Here is a 14324-nt window from a genome sequence, read left to right as displayed (position 1 = left end):
TATTTAAAGACGCAGTGCTACCCTGCGTTTGTCGATTTGTTTTTTTTTTTTTTTTTTCTCCCCTCTCTCTCTTTCTCTTTTTCCTTTCTTAATGTGTAATGTTAACTGGTGGAATGAGCTTTGAATTTTTTGTTAAGAAAATATTCCTCTTTTTAATCAACAAAAATCTGGGGATTTTCTGGTCATTGCAAATTGTACATATTATTTATGTATTTATGATTATGTTATTTTGAAGATTCATATTTTCAAATTATTTTGTAGCTAATATGCGTATATTTTGTATGAAAATATTTAGAAATTAAAAGGGTGACTTTAACAAAAATATTATAAACATTCTCGAAATTAAATTACATTTTTAATTGTTCTAAATTAAAATAACCTTTGAATACATGATTATTTTGACAAATTAACAAATTTAACAACCAACACTAAAAATGAAAAACAAAATGATGCCACTATAAGCAAGCTGAGAATAGCATAACCCTTTTGAAATTGAAATAAATCAACAAGTTGTCTAAACGTGTGTTGCAAGAAGAACAGAAGACCTCAAACTACAACTCAGCCTAGCACACGCCCTCACTTAATGACACGTGACTTTGTATTCACATATACTGTATAACCTCCTTATGAAAATAAAGCCGGATGTCCTACTTCTGGACAGCCTGTAGAAGCTGAAAGTCTTTCTCAGGGGAGCTGATACCCTGTTTCCTCAAGCAAATACCGATGAATGCTGTGAAAATGAAGCCTAAATAGGTAACTGTTATAACATTAAGCAGCAGTGATGTCAGCTGTGTAAGAGAAGATTAAGGGATGGTGAGTCAACTCGGATGCATGTTAGTCAGAATTTAATAATTTCTTGTTTCTGAAAGATAGAAACAAACCAAGCTGATCATCCATGTTGCCTACCAATCAAATATTGCGCTCTGCAATCTCTTTTCTTGCATTAATCTCAACTTGGTAGAGACAATACTACCTCACTAATTTCCCATGCATGCTTTTCTCCAGACGGTGCAAAAATCCTGGAGAACTTGTCAACTCCACTCAGAAAGACCCATTCACAATCACAGCTTGTTTGTTTTTTTCTTTTTCGGTAAGGTAGTAATACTTTATGCTATGTCTGCATCACTTAAAAGATCACAGGAACAGCAAACTTCTCATGGACTGTGCAGTCCAACTGCATGCTGACCCCTAATATGCTAACCTAAACCCAATGGCTGAACATCCGGTGTTGCTGCTGGGGTCAGTTGAGTTCATCAGCTTACACAACACAAAGAGATAACCAGTGGGTTCTAACCATCTCAGGGTGTAGTGGGCAAACTTTTCTTTGAGAAAAAACACCTACCTCACACTACCGACTTATTAATGTTTTTAATACTGCAAGACTGTTTTGGTCATTACATTTATAAAGACTAATGGTGCTGTGTTGGTGTTTAAGTTTTTCTCCGGCGTCATCAGAATATTTTTTTCCTTTTACATATTTCGTTGTTTGCAGTACGATCACAGTCATGCTACATTTGCATTGGAATTTGCATTGAATTAAGGGGGGAAAGAGCAGCTCTTTTTTTTTGCAGAAAGAGTTTTCCTCCTCTCTTGGGGAAACTGCACATTGTGAGCGGTGTGCGCTGGCGAGCTGAAAATTGTATTTTAGCTGATAAAAAAAAAGAGTCATTTGATTTATTAAATCCTTATCTGGAAATCAAAAATAACTGAGATGAACATGTCACGTATGAAGTATTAAAAAAATCCTAAATCATTCTAAATTATTAAATGCACGAGATCACAAAACAATCGATCACACGACGCAAGAGGAAGACAGAAATTATTCAGTGGGGAAGGTTTAATGCAACTTTATTTTCATGTTTAATTCTAAAACATTTTACCTCATAAATAACAAAACAAGGGGCAATCTTAGAAAAATATACTGAGCAATCACATCACACATGAAATACATGTTTTCCACAGTTTGCACATAATACTCACTGATATTACATAGCGGGGCAGATTTTTGGGACACACTGTCATCATCCTGCTTCCAAACCGTAACATTTGATGTTTGCTTTCAGGAAAGTATGCTGACGCCAATGTCTTTACTTTCACTGTCTCAATAAGAAGTGGGGTGGTGGGTGGGGGGGGCACTTCAACGACCCACTGTGATCACACAGTCCCATCTTGTCCCAGGCAAACAAAATCCAGGCTCTCCATTTCCCAGAACTGATTTTCCAGAGATGTGCTCCAAAAAGATGAAATGTGTCGAATGCAGCATGGAAAAGCTCAGAGAGTTTGTCTGAGCTGCGTACATAAAGAGAACGTCGGCGTCTGCCTCGCTCCTTTTGTAGTTCCACACTTCCTCCTCGGCCGCTCTCAACATTTTCCTGCGCACACATGCAAACTCAACATGCACAAATTCAAATTACAACCCTCACTCCCACCCGTCCACACACGCTGCTACCTTGAGAGTTACAAGTGACTATTAAAAGCAAACATTTACAATATAAAAAAAAAAAGAAAAATCCCAAGTTTGTTGTTGGGCAGCGCTTTTATTTGGATGGTTATGTTTCCCCTTGGGTCTCTTTTTCTGGTGTCTCATCACTTTCAGGACAGTCTTGCAGTCTCGGGCTACAGCAGCTGACAAAATAGGCTTTCTGAAGTTCCTCCACCATAGATTTCTGTTCTTCTTCCAGCTCTGCGCCCTCCTGCATCTCCCACCTGGAAAGCACAGAGAGGCAGAACATCAGCTGCTGCAACACGGGCGGACAAGTGTCACCGTGGGTTAACTTCAATAAAAGCAGATAAAATTCGAAAAATGGCTCGAGAATACACCTCTGAGCCAGAACAGAATGCTGATAGCATTCTGAGTGCACAGGTATATCCCTTCTGTTTGCCTCTCAGGGAAAAAAAAAATTGTAGCCCCACTGCCTGGAACTCATGGACTCACCACAGTTTGAGTAGTCACCTGTGGTGGAAAACACATTGCCTCACACACACATAAGTCGCAGGGGCTCTACACGGCTCACTTTCACTCTTTAGGCTCTCATCTGGGAGTCCTCCCCTCTTTCTTTTTTCACGCTGTGTGGGTCAGTTTCACAGCTCTGACTCTGATGCCTTGATACACCATCAGACCTTTTTTTCCTCGCACACTTGCAGACCTGGAAGCATCCACAGATGGAGCAAAGGCATATAGGAGATCTTTGAGAACATTATAAAGAGGGGAAAAAAGGGGAATAGAGGCCATCGCTGCTCTTAAGGCCTGTTTTTCTTTCCACTGCTGTCAATCTGGTTCTCACTGTGGCTAGTTCACGGTATAATGGGTGACTAATCTCAAGCACGGAGGAAATTGCTCCTCGTATGTTGTTGCTTTTCTCCTGTTTAACTGCTTTCTCTGTACGTCCCCCGGCTGCATTTCCTCCAGGTAGGTGAGTTGAACAGGGGGGCTTCAATATAAAGACATCAAGGGTAGTCGTGTCGTAATTCACACCCAGTATTTCAATGGAATCGCTCGACGAGAGTCTGTGGTCAATCAAATCCATATGGAGAGTCGGCTGAAGGCTGCCTTTGAGTCGCCGCATCGTCCGTAATTCCAAAGGAGAATTATATCTGTCCAACTGCAAATGATTGCATTTTCATTGCAATCTCTGCATCTCCTTTTATCCTGTCCTCCCCTCTTTTCCAATTCCTCACTGCATCTTCAAAGGTTTACCATATAGTCGGGCTCCCCGTACGTGTGCGTGAGGTGTATTATGCGTGAGAAGAGGACGGAGGTATAAAGTATATCATGCACGCGTTTCATGCATACTAAAAAGTAGCCCTCTGAACGCGCAGCACTTTGATGAAGTTTCAGCTACTGTCACCGAGTGAGTCCGGTGAGACATCCTCCTTTTTCTGCTTTCCAGCCACCATCAGCACGGTAATTACTATCAGTTTGGAAGGTGTATGCTGCTCTGACAGCGTGTTTTTCTTCAAATGTGAGCGCATTGTCCTCGGCACAAACAAGCTTCTCCGCTTTTACTTCCTAGTTTCTCTCTAACTTTTTCTACAGAAAGGGCCGTTGGCCTTCTCTTCAAAAAGACAGAAAGAATGACAAGATAGTAAGATTGGAAGATTGGAAGGATGTTGATGAAGAAGGTTGTCGATTAGGTTTTCAGTCACACAAATTTAAAACCAACACCACTAATCAAACTTTCACAATTAGTCAAAAAAAAACAAAAAAACAAAACAATGCACAGTGGGCAAAAGGAGAGCAGCCATGCAGTGGAGGAACGGCGGCCAATAAGGGAGGGTGCGGGAGAGGAAGGAAGACAGGAAGGCATGCTAAAGGTTTTTCAATGTTTAATTTTCAAATAGGATTAAGCAGAATGACATTTATCTGAAGGTTACAGGCTCAGCATTGTCTTAGCTGATATTGATATGCAGGAGGCGCCCTGCTTGTCACCGGGACAAACACCGTTGATGAATGAGAAGCCTTTCCCCAGGAAGGTGTTAAGTGCAAATTTGAAATGAGACGGAGGTAGTGGGAGAGACACACAGAGAGAGGGAGAGAGAGAGAGAGAGAAAGAGGAAGGGGGCGCAACTAGACATGGAATGAATTACAGCGACAGTTACCATGTACGCTGTCACGAGATAATGTTGCCAAAAGTGTAAATTGTTCCATGAAGTATGGGGTTGCACATTTGTCGAGATTGGCTGATCTTGTGATGAAAATGAGCTGAAAAATGCGCAAGGTGCTTTGCCGCGTGTATCTAATTTCAACAACTGAAAATCAACAATGCCTCTTAGAAATGCATAAGTAGGCTAAAGTTGACAATAACTTCGGTGTATCCTCATTTCACCAAGTTTCCCTCCCCAGAATTTACATCTTAATAAGGGAAGTCTTACCCTTTAATTCTTACAGCCTCTGCTCATTTCTCATGCATTAATACTGGAGCTGCTGACTTGGCTCTTCCTCTGAATATAGAATAGGACACACATATTAAGACTCGTATATTTACAGGATTGATGCCACGGGAGATTGTCTCAGAGTGAGATGAAAAGGCTGGTTCAGACGTATTTCAACCGGAGCATCAGTGTAAGCTGTCCTAATCATGGGATGGCGCTTTGCACGAGACAGAGAGCGTCCATCCCGATTTTCCTCCAATAATGAGTCGTGGTTTTTGACAAATTAGGGAGCGTAAGCCCCCGCTCTGAGTTCATCAGCCATTACCCACTTTCCAAATCTTTCTGGAAACTCCTCCGAGACGAAACTTAGACGCTAGACTTCAACAGCTGCCAGCGTCAAAGAATACAAGGAGGTTTGAAGCGTGTGAAAAATAATGGGGACAGCGGAAAAAAAAAAAAAGGACGCTGGAGTGAAGGGCACAGGCAGAGGTGCATGTGCAGACGATGCGAAAAACAGGAGGAGAAAACGCTCAAAGGATCACAGGAGACAGTGGCCTGCGGTTTCCTCTGCAGCTGTCAGTGGGCTGAGTGGTTTCTCTCAGAGCACTGGGGTGTTTGTACTGCGCCGGGTGCCCTGCCCGCTCGCCACTGGGACCGCTGTTTGTTTAAAAGGCTTGCCTGTCAAACAGAGAGCGCCACCGACGGCCAGACACTCAGCTAAATGACTCTGACAGCAGCCCTAATCAGAGGCTTCGCACATTGCCGCAGGGCCTGGAGGATCCATCATAACCCAAGCCTAAATATTTAAAGTGCTAAACTTTCCAAAGGTCAGGCCTTTCCATGCATGCCAGGGCGACATGTGTCAGAGGACCAGGGGAGAGAGAGGCTCGAGCAGGGAGGTAGATGGAGAGGGAGACAGAGTGTGGTTAAGTGTCCTATATCATTTTCCTCTGCCTCTTAGTTTTGGACACACGGGTTCAGGTACCCAAACAGCCATCAGGTTGACTGTTCTGCTCATCCTTTTCTCCATCTCATTTGGGCTAGAAAAAAAAAAAAAAAATCCCTGCAGAAGATCCCACATTATGCAAACTTAACTTGAACCAATGTGCTCGGACATGTGACTTTATCTTTTCAATGAACTCCCTGAAAATGAGGAAAAAGCTCAACCTTCACCCCCTGTACTTGATCATCTTTCCAGAGAGCGTGCAAAGACACAGAGTTCTTTAAATCGGCCCTGAGTGATGCCACAGAAAGTATTGACAATATTTCCCTGGCAGTGACGACAATTGCAGTCAGCTGTTTGTTCTGCCCCCACAAAACCGTTTTGCAGCTCACTGTTTACTGTTTACATCAGCTATGAAACATGTGGAAGTTCCAACAAAGCACCATTTTAATGACAAAGATCAAGATAAAACTGTTTTTCCACAGCGAGCGAGAAACAAAAGAGCTAAATATGCAGTTTTAGGCAGCTACGTGGAATTTTGGAGAATTAATCACATGACATCGCTCCAGTTGAGACTGGGTTAAAAAATAAATAAATAACACATTTGAAAGACATCTTGTCTCAAAAGCTTTTTGGAGAGTGACACCACATTAGGAAGACACCCACTGTATTTCATCCAAAACTGAATAATTGTGTCTTAAAACTTGAGAATCACGAAGTTGAAACTGGACTTGCTGATGATGGAGAAAACTGTTTCAACTGGTGAAGCTAAAATGTGACCAAATATACAAACAATCTGTATGTTGCAGGTGACACTGATGTTTAAAAGAGTGAATAGTGACGGTAAGAACAAGTATTGTGCAATAGATTGGTTCCTCTTTATGAGGCAATCTTTAAAGTAAACTTTCTTTTTTTTCTTTTCAGAATTGATTATATTTTCACAAGTTGGCAAGTAAAAAAAAAAACCTAAATATAGTTTGGGGGGCATATCGTTCTTAGTACATTAAGTATATTGCTCAATAAGCAAAGTCACTCTTTACAAATAAATAAATATTCTCTATAAAGTGTTCAGTGTAAATCTTCAGTTTTATAAGCAGACAAATCACAAACGCCAAGATTAGTCAAGGGAAAGAGCCAGCCACTGTGCGACCAGATAAAAAAAAAAATAATAATAAAAAAAACCAGCAGCTGTATATTAAAGGAAATGACTAAAAATAAGTCATTAGTTTTGATGGATTTTTGTACATTAGAATCTGGCTCAGTTTGGGTAACTGACAAGTTCACAATACAGGAGAGGGGTGGCGGTGGCGGGGTCATCTTTTCGGCTCAATTTCCATTGAGAGGCAAACATCCAATTCAATTTAGATATGTGCCTGCGCCAGGCTACGAGCCAGAGCGAGATTGTAACTGACAGCCATTGGACAGCCAGCTGGATTTGAATATTGACGAGACAGAGACTTGACAGAGGGGATTATGTTCTACCTTCTGATTCACTAGCTGCTACACTGATCCATTCTATTGTCAGATCAACTCAGTGTCAGGTCTACAGTATGTCCGTGCGGTGCAATGATGCCACTCTGTATTAGGCCCTACCTGAGTTCCGTCTCAATCCAAACTGATGTCCACTCAAAAGCAACGAGAAACACGGCATCACAACAAGGACAGAAAAAAAAGAAGCGATATCAAAGCAAATCTTCCTCAAAGTGAACCTTTACAGGTAGCTTTACTATTTGCGACCGGAAAAAACAACAACACAGAGAATGATGTATTTTCAAAGAGGTTAATGTCTAAAGTTCCAGCCATCCATTTTCTGTGACTACTTAACCCACACTCTGAGTCAAGGTGAGATGTTCTCGGCAGGTGAAGATATCCCAGCTATGTCAGGGTGAAGGTGGGACACACCAAGGGCCAACAAGGGGAGACAAAAACAGCCATCCACATATTTTTAGAGGGACAGCTGGGTAGGAACCAAACCCACAACCTTAATGCTGTGTTGTCAGTGCCTCAATGACCTAATAGCAAAACGGTTTCAATGGTATTTTGACCACAAGCACACAATAACATGCCTTGACAGACAAAAACGTCAGTGTTGTCCAACGCGTTGTCCTTTTGGTTGAGGTCCTAATGAATCACATTAGGAGACAAAAAAAAAAGCAGCACTTGACTGGCCTGTGTATGAGCGTGACAATCTGTGTGTCAAATCCACAGTACCATCCATGTCCAACAAGCCTTGTGTCTCCCACCCGGCACGTACCCGTCTGTCTTCATGGTCGACAAGCAGGGGACATAAAATGTCATAAAATGCTTAATCAGTGCCTTGGACAGAGCTGTGAAGGCTCCAAAGTCATTGAGTAGATATGTTTGTGTTTTGGCACATACAATCACTGTCCCATTGCCCATTCACACCAATGCACACTCCAAAACCAGATGGGGAGAGCAAGAAGTGGATAAAAAGTAGAGTGACCTTCAAACACTCTAAAACTGGGGCATCAGGGGATATGAAAATATCCATATTTTTACTTAATTTTAGTGCTTAACCTGTAGCTGAAATAATCGTTGACAAAATTCATTTAGCATTCCAAAGTTCTAAATCTAGCTTGCTTCAGTGCTCTTGCCATTTTAATGCTTGATTGGACAGCTGCAAGATCATAGAAGAAGAAGAGTGGTATGTAATGTCTCACAACAGTCTGAGGTGTGTTGCTGGTGGTGGTGGTGGTGGTGGTGGTGTGACTGGAAGGGCAGTGGGGCCTCTAAATATAGTGCACAGGAATGCAGAAATATTGTTTGTTGTGCTGTGGGCTCTGGGTCGAGGCTCGCATTTTTTCTTTGTGTTTTGAGGGCCAATTTTGAAAGACACCAATTTATTTCACTCAGAGGCAAATTACGATGCTTTCACACCATGCGACTGCATATTTCAGAATCCTCCGCATGACTGTTCCCTGCTACTCGCCAGTCTCTCCAGTCGTCCAGGGGAAGTTTGTGTAAATTTGCCATGGCTTAATTACTGAATAATTTAGACCATGCTCCAAATTAATGTAGACATTTCCATATTAATGTGTTTGCCCACCGATTCCACATTTATTTGTACAGCAGACAGGAGGATAGCAATTATCACAGCATATCATAGCGGTTGCACCGGTATTTCAGACATCATTAGGCCGCTTGTCCACCGCAGTGTGACTGTGAGTACTGGTACCATTGGACACAGTCGGTTACAGTCTTTAAATAGGCTCACTGTGCTTCCCTGGTGGTGATCTATCGAATGCAGCCCTGGGGAAAAGAAGGGTGAGGAGGCCTTGTTTGTGTTTGACAAGGTGCGGGATCTATTTAGAACGTCTCACTGTGTCTCAATGCATCATTACAGGCAGGCTACAGCAAATAACAACACACCTGCCAAAGTGTGCACTCCTAACTTCCCCTGGTCAGTGTGGGCGCATAGGTGGCTGCTCTGCACAGACGACGGTCCTGATCATGTACCGGGAGGCTGATGGCTTTTCGACTCGTCTCGTCTTGTCTTGTCTTCCTTAGCCCCCCTCGCCTTCACTCTCCTCTCCTAACTGTGCGGCTCTTGTTAGGAGCTCGCCTCAGCCGGTTGGCACCTCTCACGAAAACGGCTCCCGAGAGGAAGCGGTGGCACGGTGAAACGTCTGCGCGAGCTCGAGCGAGTGACCTCTTTCAGTTGAGGGGCTGTAAATCATTACAGCTAGGCCCCTTGTTAAGGCAGCCAATCACACTGGTGTATCTCAGCCAGAGTCCGACATGGGTAACGACTGCCCGTTTGGGTTCCACCGAGTACGCATAAACTCAAAGATTTTTATTCCGTCCAATCAACACACAGGTTTTCATATCGCGTGTGTTTTATAACACTCTCAGCAAGGGTAAACTGTGGTTTTCGCCATATAGGAGACGCTCCAAGTGGACCTGCAGGTCCCTGAAAAAAAGCACTTAAACAGGTGAGCCAAGCAAGGGAAATAATTGGCATGTGGGACAGAAGAGCACACTATACCGGGAAAAAAAGAATACATTGAATTAATCTACATTTCCTTGCTGTGTTATCATTGGCACGGCTATGGCAAGCATTAACAGAAGAAGCAAACTAAAACAACCTGACTAAATTTGATCAGTTGGATTCAGAGATGGAGTCTGGGCTGGACTGAGAAACGCTCTGGGCTGAACTGATCTGATGGAGAAAGAGAGATAAAGATAGAGATATAAATAAACACAAATACAAATTCCAACACAACACTGAAGTGCTTCACAACAAGAAAATGCTACCCATGCTTCTTGTATTATTTGTATTATAAGAAACATATATTTGCAACACAGTGAAAAGCTGAAGCCAAACAGTTTGCCACTGTGCTCATGATACCATGCACAAAATCACAGAGAAAGGCTTGATAATGTGACAAAGTCAATTCTTTTCTCCAAGACTGGTCCTCACCTTCTTATTTTTCCTGGTCAAGGTCTCTTTGTGAGAGTACATACAATATAAGGAATTTAATAAAAACCTCAAAAGCATTTGCTTTTAAAATGAAGGACAAAAGCTAATGCTTTGTTTCCAAAGTGATTTGACTCCAGTCACACAAAGCAAAACCAGCAGAACAATTAAGAGAGTATTTGAAGAAATACCATCTTGACTGGCTGCTACATTTGCTTTGGAAATGAGCTAAGCAACAGACGTCTGTTTCCTTAAAACAATTTGAGAAATAGCTCTGAGTCAAAAAAAGACTCACAAGAGACCATGCAAACTTTATTGCGCATTTGAGGAAGTAAGTTTTGAATAATGCTGTTTCCATAAAATTCCTGATGGGGATTTCTTCTTCATGGGCATTTAAAGTTTTCATGGGAGTGTACTCATGGATTTGATTTCAAATGGTTGTATTCCTTTCAACCTGCCACCACAATCACCCTTGCTCACACACAAACACCATCCTGTTGCCTCCTCTGCTCAATCCCAACCAGAGACTCCAACCCAGGAGCCCGACGCTCTCTGCCACCCGACGATCCGCGGGCTCCCACCTTCCTCGCATTCATTAAAACCTGGAGTATCAAACCGTCTCCCCTCTGTGTGCGCCGTCTGCGTTTGGGTCTGCTCCTTTCAACTTTGCCACCAAATGCATACAATATCACCCATGAATTAATGAACAAAGATGATTCAGAGGAACAGTCAGCAGCTTCAGATTCCTCCCCGCTCTCACACGTATACGCACAAACATAGAGAACAAGAATTCACTCGTGCCATCTCCCCACTGAACAGTCTACAGAGGGGCGAGGAAAAGTCTTCATCTCAATCTGCTACCAGGAAATAGCCTATTACTTATTCAGTGCTTTCTCTTTGTCATTTGTGCATATATAAACTGTGAAATGTACTGTGAGGAGCGCTGAGGGTTGAGGAAACTGCGACTGACTCTCAGACAAAGGCCTCGCTCTAAGACACTGATCTGACAAAACTTCTATTCAAACCAAGCGACATTCCATCTCCATAGCCACTATGAATAAATTGCATATTTCAGCATATTCGACTTTGTGGATTTTGTGAGGGCTTAGCTGGTTAAGTTGCTGGTAGCTGCCTCATTTCACGCTGAGAGACAGAGCCAAAGAACTGGCAGGTGCATTGGAATTAAACTGAGGCACCTGTCACAAGTCTCGTCAAGGCCCAGAACAACAACATATATGTAAATTTAAAGTAGACAACAGTGATGCCCACCTGAGGTGATTTAAGTAACACTAATTATTTTGGGGGGAATATATATTTAAATATATACTTACATATTCTTGGATAGCGAAACTAATCCGGCTTCGTCAGGTGTAGTAGCAGCACTCTGCGTTTACGCTTCCTGCAGCAGTGCAGTCAATCAAGTTTTGCTCATTTTCAAGGAAATTATCCAACTAATCAGCCACATTTCATCCACGAACATTTTAAGGGAATGCAAAGTCTAATGGAAATTCAGGGCTAAATCCATTCGATTTGGATGCATTCCGAATACAAATGAAGGTTTCACGTTCCAATAATTAGAACCTGGTAGAGGCTCAGTCCTGTACAGGATATCAAATGCCAGCTCAGGTGTTAACCAACAACCCAAAACTAGTCTTGTATCTCACTGACTCGAATATTTTATTGGTTAATTTATGACCCACTAGCGTATTCCATAACCTGACCAGGCAAATCTTCCAAATGACTTTAACTTATCTCCAAAGAATGCTTAGAAATAATCCGGACAATGGTGCATGAACTATTTATGTGCTCACGGGAAAAAAATAATAGAGTGAATTATACTGAAAACTGTTAATGTTTAACACATTGACTGTGTACTGAAGCTGTAATCACGCTGCAGCTGTTATCCTTGCATGGGTCAGAGAAGTATTTGGGCGTGGACCTGTCGTAAGAAAAAAAAAACATTGACGACCAAACAGTACAGCAGCGTTCAAGCTCCTGTCATAATGACATTATTAGCAATGGCCTCCCAGGGTTCTTTGGGCCTGCACAGTGCTGATTAGTCCATGCAGACATTGATCTCACCTTTCTCCACGAGTGTGTGTGTAAGAGAGCAAGAGAGAGAGAGACCCAATCCATGCTGTTATTGTATATCAGATCAGGTCCTTGTTCTCCTCTTACCATTTCAAACAGGTCATTTTCCACCGTGTTAAATGGCAGTTTCAGGGTGTCAGGAAGATAAATAAATCCTGGCTGTCGCCTCATTTAAAATCAAATGCCACTTAATTATAGCTGTATGTGTTTTCAAACACTTTGCATAATTTATTGTTCTGCTCGGTCCTAATCTCCAGATTTTTATCACCCATGCTCTATTTTACCCCCTCTGTCCTTATAATAAAATTATAATGCTCCCTCTTGCCGTTTCCCCTCTTCCTTCTCGCTGCCAACAGCAGTCTGAAAGAGATAAGGGTGCCGATGAAAAGACGTGTTTTAAGTTTTACCTCACCTTGTAGGGATTTGATGCTGTAAAAGTCTATTGTCAGCTCTGGAGAGCGTACACACGCACGCGCACACACACACACACAGGCACACACACACACACACACACACACACACACATCCCTCTGGCAGTGTTGCGTTCCTTACAAACAAAATACAAATATTGTCAAATCCTATGAAGCAGGGAGGGTAAAATCATAATTCCCGATTTGACTGCAAGCACATCTACCACTTGAAAGAACTTGAGAACGCAAGCTTTAGTGAAGCTACTGCCACTCCCCCCGAAGAAAAAAAAAACAATAACAACAAAACATTTGTCTATGTGATGCTGAGTTTTCTCTGCTTCATATGCTTGTTGTGCAGGCCCAGTTCCCTCTCTTTGTCTGGTAATGTGCCAGGAAGAATTAAACATGTTATTGACATTAATGCACAAGGTCATGGGGGAAGGTGTAGGCCACAAATACGCTGCCTAATTGACTGATGCCGCTATAAATGTCACAAAATGTCACCGCGTCAGCCACCTTTTCTTTATTTATTCATTTTATGGCAACAAATAGTATTTTCTTTACAAAAAAGTTTCTTTTTTTTTTAAAGACTGCTTCTTGCACGGGGAGGCTTGACCCTGTCTAATGAATTTTGAAGTTGAGAGAGTTGACTTTGTCTCTAGTGATAAATGTGACCTCTTGGTGGCATCTGCCAAGGAATTGCTTCACAAAAATGGAGGGGCGGGTTTAAAAGTTGCGTCCTATGATCACTAGCAGTGTTTGTATACAAGTCAAGGTTCTGTAGAAATGTGCAGGATGCACTAAATGTGTTTTTAAATTATCTTTCGCAAACACACAGAAAATAAGCGAACCACCCCTCAAATATGAGTGGACTTATCAAGACAGCATCTCTGTTCGGTCACCTTGGTTAAACAAGTGCCTTTCGTTTAAGCTGGTAAAAGATCCTTTCATGATAGACACATAGGAAGACAATTGGGGAAAACAAAAAAAAAAAACTTTCACCAATGAGCCACATTATCCGCGAACTGGGAGCCGATTATGTGTGCATAGCTAACGAGTTTGTTTTTCTTTTTTTCTCTCGTTCTGTTCCAGTCGCTCGGAAGCGAAATCTGCAACGCTACCATTGCCAGGTAATGGATGAGAGGAGCATGCAGTTGTGCATCCTCTCTACGGGCCCTCCATCCTGACCAAGTCGATGGAGCGGACAGGCCTGGCTTAGTCTATCACATAGATTCCACAGCCGGACAGCACAGCAGACAGATACGAGTCAATAGGAAGGTGCTGCTTTTGAATATTCACTCCAGTGTTCAGAGGCAGGCTGCATGATAATTTGCCCCCACAGAAAGGCAGAGCAGTGGTCGGTGGGGGGGGTTCTAAAGATTTTACAAACTGAGCGAGAAAAGAAGAAGTAGTATTGGAAGTGTGCTCGTGTGTGTGGCACCGGCTTGATGCGAGTGCTCGGGGAGAACAACTGGGTCACTCACATGACCATAATCAGCGTGACGCAAACTCTCTTTTTCCAACTTTACAACATAACATTCACTGCAAACTAAACTAACTACACAAACTC

At 42.4% G+C, this 14324-nt stretch overlaps 1 protein-coding gene across 1 annotated transcript in view; it reads right to left on the bottom strand.

Moving 5' to 3' along the window:
* Nucleotides 1-1831: 1831 nt before the first annotated feature.
* Nucleotides 1832-14324, bottom strand: part of kiaa0825 (KIAA0825 ortholog) — a 103903-nt gene continuing 91410 nt past the window's right edge. Inside the window, exon 21 of the mRNA XM_076043854.1 lies at nt 1832-2706. Within this exon, the coding sequence (XP_075899969.1) occupies nt 2550-2706 (157 nt within the window). The 3' untranslated portion in view covers nt 1832-2549. The remainder of the gene's footprint in view (nt 2707-14324) is intronic.

Source organism: Nelusetta ayraudi, unplaced genomic scaffold (genome assembly GCF_046127955.1).
Source record: "Nelusetta ayraudi isolate G7.1 ecotype Tasmania unplaced genomic scaffold, CSIRO-AGI_Nayr_v1 ptg000078l, whole genome shotgun sequence".
NCBI lineage: Eukaryota > Metazoa > Chordata > Actinopteri > Tetraodontiformes > Monacanthidae > Nelusetta > Nelusetta ayraudi.
This window is presented reverse-complemented; position numbering and strand designations above follow the sequence as displayed.